General features: G+C 38.9%; 1 protein-coding gene across 1 annotated transcript; it reads left to right on the plus strand.

Annotated features, from left to right (window-relative positions):
* The first annotated feature begins 1,199 nt into the window (after window positions 1-1,199).
* Window positions 1,200-7,646, plus strand: cyp4v2a (cytochrome P450, family 4, subfamily V, member 2a). The gene is made up of 11 exons (XM_079811844.1): window positions 1,200-1,713; window positions 2,489-2,601; window positions 3,187-3,272; window positions 3,397-3,587; window positions 4,575-4,644; window positions 5,020-5,146; window positions 5,229-5,402; window positions 5,490-5,592; window positions 5,724-5,858; window positions 6,698-6,877; window positions 6,987-7,646. Exons 1-11 carry the CDS (start codon window positions 1,521-1,523, stop codon window positions 7,148-7,150), a joined length of 1,536 nt encoding a protein of 511 aa, XP_079667970.1. The 5' UTR covers window positions 1,200-1,520; the 3' UTR covers window positions 7,151-7,646.
* The last annotated feature ends 6,036 nt before the right edge of the window (window positions 7,647-13,682 follow it).

The following is a 13,682-nucleotide window of genomic DNA, read 5'->3' on the forward strand; positions in this document are numbered from 1 at the left end:
GAGCTGGCTGAGCCTAAGAACCTGACCTTGAAGGTGGCCTTCTCCTCGCCATTACCTCTCTGAGGAGAGTGGGAGATCTCCAGGCCTTGGCGGTCACGCCAACCTGCATGGAGTTTGCCCCCGGCAGAGTGAGGGCCATCCTTCACCCTAGACCGGGCTACAGTCCTAAGGTTCCATCTCAGGGAGCCCGGTCTCTGGTTCTTCAGGCTTTCCATCCCCCTCCCCACCTGACGGCGGAAGAGGGGAGACTTCATCTGCTCTGCCCGGTCAGAGCGCTGAGTATTTATTTGGAGAAGTCTTCCCATTGGAGAAGGTCAGACCAATTGTTGGTGTGCTTTGGCTCACCCAAGAAGGGACTGCCTGCGTCAACGCAGACGATCAGTAATTGGATTGTCCAGGCTATAGCCACGGCTTATAGGGTGCGCAATTTGCCTTCACCCATGGCCGTGAGGGCCCATTCCACCAGGAGCATGGCTTCCTCAGTGGCCCTCCTTTCTGGCGTCTCGCTTCAAGAGGTATGCGAGGCAGCCGGGTGGGCCACCCCGCACACCTTCATACGTTTTTACAGTCTGCACCTCCCAGTGACGCCTGGTGCTCGAGTTCTTGCGTCTTAAGTGTGCCTGGGTTTCCAGCTTCACACTGGGACGTGGGGTGATTTCGGTGTGGCCTAGTGGGTATTAACGTTCCCAGAGTGTCATCACTCGACGACGCAGTGCGAGTTCCCTCGAAGGGGAACGTCTCGGGTTATGACAATAACCCTTGTTCCCCGAGAAGGGAACGAGACACTGCGTCTCGTCGCCACACCTATCAAGGCTAGAGCGCTTGCTTCATCGCAAAAGAGCTAGTGTGTGTTTGCATCAGCTTCCTTTTTGTATCTTCCGGGTATGCCGTCATCTACTATGTCACGACGCACCACCAATCAGATTGGCTTGATTTCATTCATACTTCAGATGCGTAACGCTGTGGGCGTTCCCAGAGTGTCGTCACTCGACGACGCAGTGTCTCGTTCCCTTCTCGGGGAACAAGGGTTACAGTCATAACCCGAGACGTTTTGTTCGATCAAAATTAACTCTGGTTGCCCTGTTAGTGCGGTTCATTCGAATGTATGACCGCTGCCATCCGAACCATGGTGCACACCAAACAAGCAGACTGATCTCCTGAAAAGGTTGTTCTCAGCCTGCTTACAAATTAAATCTGGTGAGGTTCGACTGAAATATGAACTCAACGAACCCTGCTTCTATAATACATGTCCAAACATAGCCTATACATTGTAGCCTAGACCTTCCAATAATTCTCATGGGGAATTTTCCAAATGCCAACATATAGCCTACACATCAACCTTAATTTCACAATTTCAGAGTAGCCTACATTTCAATTTTGAATGTTTCTGCAATTCTTTGGTAATTTCAGTGGGTTGTAACAGCGCTTGTGAAATTATTGTCAGGATGATCCAAAGTCCGGTAAATTCACTGGAGAGCTGATAGAGATACAGAAGACTCGCCGTCTGTCTCGCTGTCAAGATGGTCGTGTTTGCCGGCGTATATACTTTTGGGTTTGTGGCTGCGGCAGTATGCGTTATTCTCTTGACATATATCACCTACCAGCTGCTGAAAAACTACCTGCACAACTGGAAAGAGCTGAAGCCCATCCCGAGCATTGGAAACACATATCCATTCATTGGGAACGCGCTGCAGTTAAAATCGAACGCGGGAGGTAAGAGGAGCTTTATATCGGCCCATTTCCCTTTCCCCCCAGTATCTTTAGGTCGTTTACTTTAATCTGATATATTCTAGTCAGTAAAAGTAAATATATAATATATGATAATATTTCAAAGTAAATTATAAGAGGATGAAAACAATCAAATGGGTAATTAATATGATACGTCAACTAATGCACTGTAATATGCTAATTCCTTTTCTTTTCTAATTTTTGTACTTACTAATGCAGTCCTATGACATATGAATAATTGAAAGACAAGAGTATTGTATTTATAAAATAAAAAAAACTTCATTCCCTTTCAGTTCAGGCAGGTCATGTTTGTGGCAAATTAATAATTTGCCCAATTCAAAAATATTCCTGATGAGAAAGTACAAATTGATTATCTAAAAATGTTGTTCTTGAGATTAAGAGGAGGTTTATTCTCAAATCTCCTGATTCTCAATAATGGGGAAAAAACATAAAAGAAACAAAGTTATAAACGCCTAAAATGTACAGTTTCCTTCACCATATTTTAAAAGTAAACATGGGACTAGATGTCACATTTTTATTCTATAAAATATTTTGCATAAGTGTTTGTGCAATAATTTTACTTACACAAACCTTATAGTTGAATAATATATTTTCCAGAATATGTGACAACTACCTCCAGTCTCCGTTAAATTTAACATAAAAGTTCATGTCCAGGTTACTGTCAACAACACCAATTGCACTTGACATAAAGTAACCCTTGAAATGCATTAAAACACAAAAGTTGAAAACTCTCTTTCAGATTTCTTTTGTCAGTTGGTTGGCTACACAAATGAATTCCGGAATTCTCCTCTGCTTAAATTATGGATTGGACCTGTCCCATTTCTCATCTTATACCATGCTGAGACTATTGAGGTATTTTACACACTTGCATGTCAGAAAGACACACACACACTCACTTGTTATGATCAGGGTCTTTGAATATTTCACAATAAGAGTGAATGTTTGACAATGAAGATAACCTTGGTGAACAAATCTGACGGCACAACAAAGTTGAAAATATGCATTAAATATCAGAAAATGATAATATATGTATGTTATCTATGTACATACATACGGTGTTAAAGATTAGAAGAGAATATTCAAAGAGAATTTTCAGTAGAGTATCAAAGTCCAATGTGAAGTGTAAATAGTGCAAGATTCACTGTGTACCAAAGACATACATACATATCAGCAACAGGATGGCTCACACTAGTGAAACAAGACAAGATTGTGAAACTAGTCTGACACAGTCTTTAGGAAACCTAATTGTCAAATAAAAAGTGCATTAAAACTGATAGGAAATTAAAATGTTGCTTAATTTTTATAAATGTTTACATTGCAGACATGAATACTCAAAACCCTAGTGGTAACACTCATGCAAATTCGATTTATTACAAAGAGAGTTTTACAAGTCCTCACTTTTCTGTTTTATATGTTGCTCTTGGCAAATCTATACAGACATTGCTGAACAACCCTGTTCACATGGACAAGGCCTATGCATACAAATTTCTGCACCCCTGGCTGGGAACAGGACTGCTCACTAGGTAAACTGTTTACTAACTTAATAAGAGTAAACATCTTATTATCCCATTGCAAATAATTAGTGAATGAATTCATAATGAAATATATACACTGAGGATATCTGCATTATATTTTTCCTTCTATTAGTACTGGGGATAAGTGGAGACGCAGACGTAAGATGCTGACTCCCACATTTCATTTCTCTATACTAACGGAGTTCCTGGAGGTGATGAATGAGCAGGCGGAGGTGCTCGTAGAGAAACTAGAGAAGCAAGCTGGAAAAGGGCCTTTCAACTGCTTTAACCACATCACCCTCTGCGCCCTTGACATCATCTGTGGTTTGTGTGATTTTCTGAATGCAATTTATCCTCTGCAAGTTTACACTTTAACATTAACCTGTTAACCGTCACCCCCTTTTTGAGCATAGAACTTAATCGCTGTAATTCATGGTTGTGTCAACAGATCAATGCAGAAGTGAAAGCACTTCAAGTTTGCTGTAAAACAAAATATATATTTTACAAAATAATTTGGACTCTAAAATTGCTAGAAAATCAAAAGTCAAAGTAATTTCTAACCAAAGTGTGTTTCAAATTGGTAGTTGATAGAGGACGCATAAAAATTGAGGCCGCTAAAAAAAGTACAGTTTTTGTGGTAATGCAATGTCCAGTTTCAAGTTCATGTCAAGTTCAAATTTCATGAATTTCAAGTAAGGTTTCGAATGATACATAATTTATGACAATTACTCAAATATGTAATAGGAAAATAAAAAAGGGCTGCAAGTGTCACGCTACCAGGACACTGACATTTAAATGACTAAGGTACTGATATGAAGAGTAGCATTAGTTCTGGCTAATCCACGTCTACCTATAGGAATACGACACCTATCAAAGCATCTATAAGGTCCATCAGTATTATCAGCAGCTTATCGCATTACTCAGGAGCTAATTACCCTTCTCCATCCCCAGCTCCTCCTCTCCTCCAGTCAGGATTTGCCCTTCTGATTCCCCTTTGAATCAGACTAATTTCTCAAATTATGTTGCATATTAAAATTATATCTGCGCTACATTTATGTTTATTCTGTTCTGTTTACTCTAAGGAGAGTTCTTGAGCAGAATAGAACTATACCACCAATTCTAACTGTATGCTAATTGATCATTTACAAATATTGTACTGATGTTATAATCTCTAGACACAACTCATTGACATACATTTTTGTGTGTTTTTACAGGGGTTTTAGTTTTTAGTGCTGATGACAATATGAAGTAGTTTGTTTGAGGATGTGGAGCAAGTGTCAAATTTCAAAACAGATCTTATTTGCATTTCAGAGACTGCCATGGGAAAGAAGATCTATGCACAGAGCAACTATGACTCTGAGTATGTGCGCAGTGTGTACAGGTAAGTGTTTTAAAATACATTTATTACCTACCAACATTGTGATTGTCCTTTAGCTTAATCATTTGAAATAATAAAATTACTACTTTCTTTAATAACTACATAACACAATACTTGTACTTTTACTTTCAGTACTTGAGTAGTACATTTTAAAATAAACTACTTGCAATACTTAAGTACAAAAAATGTTGAATACTTTAGTACTTCTACTTAAGTGTGGTGCTTAAAGTGCACTTCAACTTCTACTCAAGTCACTTTTTTGATAAGGAACTTGTACTTTTACTCAAGTATGTGTCTCTAGTACTTTATACATCTCTGCTCTCTTCACCGTTATATTAGAAAGACCCTCAAAGCAGTGTTTTTTTCTCATTGGTGCAGAATGAGTGACATCATCACCAGGCGCCAGAGGATGCCCTGGTACTGGCCTGACTTTGTGTATAACTATTTTGGCGAAGGCAGAGAACACAACCGCAGTGTGAAGATCCTTCACTCCTTCACAGAGAGTGTGAGTGTGTATGTGATATCTCTCCACATTCATTCTGGTCAAGGCTTCGTTCTGATCACCTGTGTTTTTCTTTCTGACCCAGGTGATTTATGAGAGGGCAGAGTACATCACCTACATTGAGTCCGACAGTGAATCAGATCAAGGGATGAAGAAAAGACGGGCTTTCTTGGACATGCTGTTGAAAACAACAGATGAGGATGGGAAAAAGTTAACTCACAAAGATATCCAGGAGGAAGTGGACACCTTTATGTTTGAGGCAGGAACTGTTACAATAAGTTCATGTTAGAGTGCTGTTATATCCTGATTTCTTGATTGAAATTAGTATTTTTGCAACATTTTGTAGGGTCATGACACTACAGCGGCTGCCATGAACTGGGCCATACACTTGTTAGGTTCCCATCCAGACGTCCAAAGAAAGGCACAACAAGAACTATTTGAGGTTTTTGGTGTGTTACGCCCACTTGTGGTTCATATTATGCAGTTAAACTCCTAGAACAGTTGAAACTGGTTGTGAGGTAAAAGAGCCTGAAACAGCGTGGAACTCATTAATAATAATTTTGCAATGTGTGTGTGTCAGGTGAGTCTGAGAGGCCTGTTAACACAGAGGATCTGAAGAAACTGCGTTATCTGGAGTGTGTGATAAAGGAGTCTCTGCGTCTCTTCCCCTCTGTTCCATTTTTTGCCCGAACCATCTGCGAGGATACACAGATCAGTGAGTTCCTTTTATTAGTCTTCTTACATATTCATCGATTCTTTAAGTCATGCATGCATGATGCATTGAGTAATGAGGTATTTCATTAATTTACACTGTTTAGTATCTTTTTTTGTGCCCATTTTGCTGTCTATTATATAGTATATCAGTTAATAAAATAAATCCAGCATGAAATGGAAGTTGCGATAATCTTTTCTTCCCTATTGTGGCATATATCAGAGTGAAACGGCTTCTCGAACAAGATAAACTGTAGTGCGGGACTTGATTTTGTCCATCTGGAATTGATTGGATTGTTGTGGTTTGCTATTGCTGTGATCTCATGTAAGTGAACACGTCAGAAAAGAGATGTAATAAGAAGGAGACGAAAGTTATGTTGAATGAAGCTTTCCACTAAAGAAAATAACAGCATACACGTTTTAAGCAACATTAATATCATTATAATTATATTGTCATTATTTATGAATTTTCATGCCCTTTTTTAAGATATTCCTTTAAGAAACTATAAGGATGGACATCTGACATAATATGTATGTGTGTGTGGTAAACACTAAATTATGGGGACAAAATGTCCCCACTGCAATATCCAAAATCCTTGTCCTTGAGGAGACATTTTTTTGGTCCCCATGAGGAAAATGGCTTATAAATCATACTAAGTGATGTTTTTTGAAAATGTAAAAATGCAGAAAGTTTTCTGGGATGGTTAGGTTTAGGGGTAGGGTTACTGTAAGGGGATGGAATATACAGTTTGTACAGAATAAAATCATTATTGCTATGGAAAATCCCCATGAAAACACAACGTGTGTGTGTGTGTGTGTGTGTGTGTGATATGCCTTCTGTAGATGGCTATAAAGTCCCTAAAGGAGCAAATGCCATCGTCATAACGTATGCCCTTCACCGTGACCCACGCTTCTTCCCTGATCCTGAAGAGTTCCGTCCTGAGCGCTTTCTGCCAGAGAATTGCGTTGGTCGACATCCTTATGCCTACATTCCTTTCTCTGCCGGTCTTCGCAACTGTATCGGTGAGACCTACACACAAACATCATACTTTTGAGTGATGTGTTATACGAGCTTTCCACATTTAATAAATAAATAAATGAATAACACAGTTTTATGTTTATTTGTGTTCAGGTCAGCGGTTTGCTATAATGGAGGAGAAGGTTATTCTGGCTTATATCCTGCGCTACTTTAACATAGTGGCTTGTCAGAAGAGGGAGGAACTCCGGCCACTGGGCGAACTGGTACTGCGACCAGAGCAAGGCATCTGGATCACATTGGAGCGCAGAAAACGCTAACACACACATAGCTAACACAGTGTCATGAGAATTCGAATAAAATGGCAAAAATGTAGAGCATATAATTCAAACCTAAATGTAACCATAAAACTCAACCCCTGAACCTACCCGTTATTGTTCTATAATTTTTTTTAATTTAGATTTTACCATCTTGTGCAAATTATTGTCAGAAGAGTGTGTTAATGCAACACACCTACATGTTTATTTTCAGCAGTGAAACTGTTCGCTAACTGAAAGTACTACACAATTATTAAGGACTTTACAAAATATACTATAATATGCTTTTTACAAAAACAACAGTGACAATTAGTAAAATTCTAACATAATCTATACTTAATCCATACTCAAATGAACACTGGTGAACATGGGATTAAATGTTAGCAGATCTTTTTTGAGTCTTCTCTTTTTACTTGTAATTTTTAAATTGATAACTGAAGATTTAGTACTATTTTGAGAAACAAGTTTAACTAATTATTAAAAATACTATTGAAGCATCTTTAGTGTCTCTTTTTCATTTTCATCTTTGAGGTCTCATGCAACATTTGGTTGGTTTAGCATTTTGCACTTTAGCTGTGAGGATCATCAACACAAATAATTACTCAAACATGCACCATATGGCACATACACCATAAGAATGAAGAATGTTGGATTGCACATGTATACATGAATGCGTATAACTCATTCTATAGGTCAGTGAAGTCAGCATGAAAAAGTCTGCAGTTATGGGATAACTTCAGAATAAATGATGGAGACACTAATGACGTGTGTTGAAAAAGATCAATTGTTTTATAAAAGTCATTAGGGAGAGACAAGGGTCAGGGAACTAAAGTCACTCGGCGCTGTCTTCAATTAATTAATAATTATTCAGTGTTCAAAAATGAGTTATTGCCCAAAAAGACTCCTACATGGAAAGCACTGGATGGGGATTTGTGAAATCCTTTAATAAATATTATAATAATACAAATTAGCAATTATAGAACCCAGAGTCTCAGTGGTGATATGAATAGTTAAAACTTGAAGTGAGGAGATGGGGTGCTGGAGGAACAGGCACGTGCAGAGGAGCGGAGGGGGGGGGGGGGGGGGGGCTTTGGGTGCTCGAGCCCCTGCCCTTTTTCAAAATTAATCAAAAGTGCCCCTCTCAGACAAATATCAATGATAATATCGTGGTCAATAAAACTAAATAAATGTGATTATTATAACATGACAATGTATACAATAGTGACGAATGGCTCAAATGTCGGATAATTTCTGTTGAGGCGTTGTCATAACGCGTTGCTATGGGTTGCGTGCGTTTTGATTGACAGCTGATTTTCCACTGTTCGGAAATGGCTCTCGAGCCAAATATGGTCCTTTCAGAGAGTGTGTGGCCTCACGGGAAAAAAGTACGCCAATATTTTTTTTTCATCCATAATCAGAGCTAATGTGTTGATTAAATTACAAATCTATATATTAGCTATATATTTTAAAGTATTACACAATTCACCAATGCCCGTTTGTCATGTATATATACCAACCAATCTGGCAAAGCAAGTTCAAATTCCATTGGGCGATGTGAAACGGTAATTTTCTGTTCTTATTGATAAATCGGTTGAAAATTACATGGACAGACGAACTAATGTTTGTGGAATGATTTCCTGCGGTTTGTCTCATTTTAGTATGGCAGATCCAGAGTGGGCAGATCCAATAGTTTTAAATTTCAACAGAGTAGCGGCCTTCAAGGAAGTTAATGCTTGACAATGGAGAGTGGCCAGACTCTCTGTACGAATGAAATGTGTGAGAGTCTGGTAGGACCAGGCTACTCCTCCTCAGACTCAGTTGCCAGTTTGTTACCAATATTTTTAATAAAATCTGAACTAGTTCTGTACTCTCCATCTCGCAACTACCACTTTGATGCTTCAAAAAGTTCATGAAGGGATCGGCAAAACATGCATATTTGTTTTTTTTTTACTTCCTTTTAAACTTAATTTTGTTGTTATTATCTAAAATTTTCCATTGGCCCCTACCACTACCTTCCATAGCTGACCCAATACTGAAAACACTTGCACCTTGGGGTAAGGTGGTAAGAATGTAAAGTGAAAATGGAAATTAGTTTTAAGCATTTTATTTTCACTTTAACCCTCGTCCTAAACTATTTTAAAAATTGAGAGTTCATCGGAGTGGTCCAAGACCCTAGGACTTTTGTTGCACGTGAACCACGAATGCACAATTTGTTTTACTGGATTCAAGGAGTTTTGTTGTTGAAATTTAAAAAAGAAACAAATCCTTCCCAATTTTACCCCCATAGGAATGAATGGAATGTGAGGAATGCTTCAGTACACATATAAAACTTAAAATGCTAAAACTTTACCAAATGTATCTGAATGCATACTGAGGAGAAACTGACTTTAGAACAGCTCATTTGCTCCAGAGCTATAAGGCCATCTAGTGGCAAGAGTCATGAAATATCATGTTATATTATCTTTTTTCCACAAGAGGTCAGCAAAGACACCCAATGTAAGATATTTTGAGCTGGATTCAAAGGGTTATGCATGAAATTGTGAGATATTTTGGCCAAATCGCTAACCGATTCCTGGAATTAATAGTTCAATTTGCCAATACTATTGTTCAAGTCACTGAAATTAACAGATTAGGATACTATTTTATTTTTGACAATGGCAGAAAGAATAGCGCTGCTCTCATCAATTGCCCACTCTTATTGTCTCGTCTTCATGATCTCTTTGTCAAGGAACCTGATACAATATAGTATATAAAACCAATTACCATCATTATATTTTAAATTGCCATGCTGGATCATATCAATTGATTACAGCTAATCATCAAATGTTTTGCTGTATGTTATCACAAAGAAAACAATCCTCTTATTATCTCTTCGCTGCACACGAGAGCTGTCAAAAAACGTGGACTGCGATACACAGCACGTGCATTCTGCGCTATTTTCGGCAAGGTTTAATTGTTACTAAACCCAAGTCAAACTCTAATGACTTTCTCCTCTCTTCAGACATCATCCAATCTAGTCTCTCTCTGTCCTCATTCTTCTGCTCTCTCTCTTCTTTTTTCTTCTCATCTGTGTACATTCTCTTTTTACCCAACCAACAGGGTCCTACGAGACCCCTGAGCAGTGAGCAAACGTTTTTGGAGCTATTCAACACCATTTCCACCAACTTCCTCTAATGGCATAACTCTTATCTTCTTGACATGCCAGATTTGGCTTAAAAAAATAAGCCACTATGTGTTTTGGTAGGCTCATTAGTACAAATAGTCACGGGCTGTCATGGTCAGCTTGAACTGTATTTGCTTGAAGGCCCAGGGCTCGATTTCCTCTCCCTTTCTTTTCTTCTTCTCATCTCCTCATTTAGCGTCTGCTTTTCGCTTTCTGCTTGTGCTCAAATGTGTTTGTCTGGTAGTTGTGAGAAGATACAACACATTGTCCCTCTAAGCTGCAGTTAATTAAAATGTTTCCTCCCTCCTCTGGCTTTTGTGTTCTCCTATATAATCTTCTCATTCATTACTTCTTTATTTTGACAGTAAAGCCATTGTCACTGTGCGGTTACCCACAACCCGGATGTACAGTGCATCCGGAAAGTATTACAGCGCTTCACTTTTTCCACAATTTGGCTGTTATGTTACAGCCTTATTCCAAAATGGATTAAATTCATTATTTGTTTCCTCAATTCTACAAACAATACCCCACAATGACAACGTGAAAGAAGTTTGTTTGAAATGAATTAAAAATAAAAAACGAATAAATAAGTATTCACAGCCTTTGCTCGATACTTTGTTAAAGCACCTTTGGCACCAATTACAGCCTCAAGTCTTTTTGAGTATAATTCTACAAGCTTAGCATAGCCTACCTATTTTTGGGCAGTTTCTCCAATTCTTCTTTGCAGGACCTCTCCAGCTCCATCAGGTTGGATGGGGAGCGTCGGTGCACAGCCATTTTCAGATCGCTCCAGAGATGTTCAATTGGGTTCAAGTCTGGGCTCTGGCTGGGCCACTCAAGGACATTCACAAAGTTGTCCCATAGCCACTACTTTGATATGTTGGCTGTGTGCTTAGGGTCGTTGTCCTGTTGGAAGATGAACCTTCGCCCCAGTCTGAGGTCCAGAGTGCTCTGGAGCAGGTTTTCATCAAGGATGTCTCTGCACATTGCTGCATTAATCTTTCCCTTGATCCTGACTAGTCTCCCAGTTCCTGCAGCTGAAAAACATCCCACAGCATGATGCTGCCACCACCATGCTTCACTGCAGGGATGGTATTGGCAAGGTGATGAGCGGTGCCTGGTTTCCTCAGGCATGACGCATGCCATTCAGATTAAAGAGTTCAATCTTTATTTCATCAGAACAGAGAATTTTTTTTCTCGTGGTATGAGAGTCCTTCAGGTGCCTTTTGGCAAACTCCAGGTGGGCTGTCATGTGCCGTGTGGTCACTCTATCATACAGGCCTGATTGGTGGAGTGCTGCAGAGATGGTTGTTCTTCTGGAAGGTTCTCCTCTCTCCACAGAGAAACGCTGGAGCTCTGTCAGAGTGACCATCGGGTTCTTTGTCACCTCCCTGACTAAGGCCCTTCTCCCCCGATCGCTCAGTTTGGCCGGGCAGCCAACTCTAGGAAGAGTCCTGGTGGTTCCAAACTTCTTCCATTTATGGATGATGGAGGGTACTGTGCTCAATGGGAACTTCAATTCTGCAGAATGTTTTCTGTACCCTTCCCCAGATCTGTGCCTCGATACAGTCCTGTCTCGGAGGTCTACAGACAATTCCTTGGACTTCATGGCTTGGTTTGTGCTCAGACATGCACTGTTAACTGTGGGACCTTAAATAGACAGGTATGTGCCTTTCCAAATCATGTCCAATCAACTGAATTTACCACATGTGGACTCCAATCAAGTTGTAGAAACATCTCAAGGATGATTAGTGGAAACAGGAGCACCTGAGCTCAATTTTGAGTGTCATGGCAAATGATGTGAATACTTATGTACATGTGAATTTTTTTTATTTATTATTTTTTTTATATAAATTTGAAAATATTTCAAACAAACTTCTTTCACATTGTCAATATGGGGTATTGTTTGTAGAATTGAGGAACAAAAATTATGAATGTAATCCATTTTGGAATAAGGCTGTAACATAACAAAATGTGGAAAAAGTAAAGCGCTGTGAATACTTTCCGGATGCACTGTATATGACCACCCACTTCTTACATATTAGAGTCTAAATATAAGAGTCTCCTGTGGAGGAAAATAGATTCAAGCAGTAATTTTAGCCTTGCCTAGAGCAACATAAACGTGCAGTTATTATAGTAATGTGACTGACAGTTGTTATGCTCAGATTGCTAATGAGAAACTGTTCCAATCCAAATTAATTGTTGTGATTTGTGAAACAACAACTGGTAAAGGAGTAGTAACGTTGTTAAGAATGATAATTGTGGAGTTGTAATTGTTGACTGACAGTCACATTGAATATAAAAGGGATGCAGTGATGTCTTCTGAGCACAGAGGGGTGGTGTTGTTCCTCTTTAAGTGTATTTGCTCATGAATCCACAATCTCCACAATTAAATGCACCAGACACATGAATGCACATGCAAAGCATATGCACTGGACCCTCTGGCAAACTCTAAATCTTGACACAGCAAGAACTCACATTTTATCAAGAAGCAGATATCTCTGGTACAAACGTTGTAAACAGACCTTTGTCTACACTCTGAAAATAATCCAGTGGCTTTGTAAATACCAGTAATAAATAGATAAGCAACCTTAATAAAAATCTCTGTATATCACTTAAGTGATTGTTTGAGTTGGACATACCATATGCCTAAAATCCAACAGTTAATTTTGAATATATATGAATATATATATATTCAGATTCATAAGTATTCCTCTGGCATATATACATAGGTAGATAGATGGATAGAAAGTTTGGATTCATTGTCGGATAACCTGAATGATCAGACCATTGTGTGCTATAATGAATCATGACGTTTGGAGCATTTTAGTGTTAAAACTAAAAATTTGTATGTGAAAGAAAGATACAATTAAAGTGAGCTATTTAATGTAAGTATAACTGCACTTCGGTATTACATTCTATTATAACTCTAAAAAGAAATATTATACTTGCAAATTCAATAAACAAGGTATAAAATAGCTTATATGATGGATTGATGGACGGATGGACGGACGGACGGACGGACGGACAGATAGATAGATAGATAGATAGATAGATAGATAGATAGATAGATAGATAGATAGATAGATAGATAGATAGATAGATAGATAGAACGTGCAGTAGACAGTGTGTTCAGGTATGTGTGTTTGTTTGAGTGCAGTGCATTGTGTCGAGCACACATGTATTAGCAACTGGCTAGCTCAGGGCTTCAGATACTGGCGTGACGGTCTTCCTTTTGAAGTGTGCGCTTTGGTAATCTTACACCTAAATTGGCAGAAATGTGGGTCATGCCACCAATTTTATCCTAGTTAACACACACGTAGCATTTCATATTTTCTTACTGAAGCCCTCCAAGGCAGAGTATTTTCAAAA

Source organism: Gobio gobio, assembly GCF_949357685.1.
Source record: "Gobio gobio genome assembly, chromosome: 3".
Lineage (NCBI taxonomy): Eukaryota > Metazoa > Chordata > Actinopteri > Cypriniformes > Gobionidae > Gobio > Gobio gobio.

Coding starts and splice junctions, on each gene's coding strand:
- cyp4v2a (XM_079811844.1), top strand. CDS start 1,521: ATGGTCGTGTTTGCCGGCGTATATACTTTTGGGTTTGTGGCTGCGGCA. Junction 3,273..3,396: donor GGAACAGGACTGCTCACTAG/GTAAACTGTTTA, acceptor TCCTTCTATTAG/TACTGGGGATAAGTGGAGAC. Junction 5,593..5,723: donor AGAACTATTTGAGGTTTTTG/GTGTGTTACGCC, acceptor TGTGTGTGTCAG/GTGAGTCTGAGAGGCCTGTT.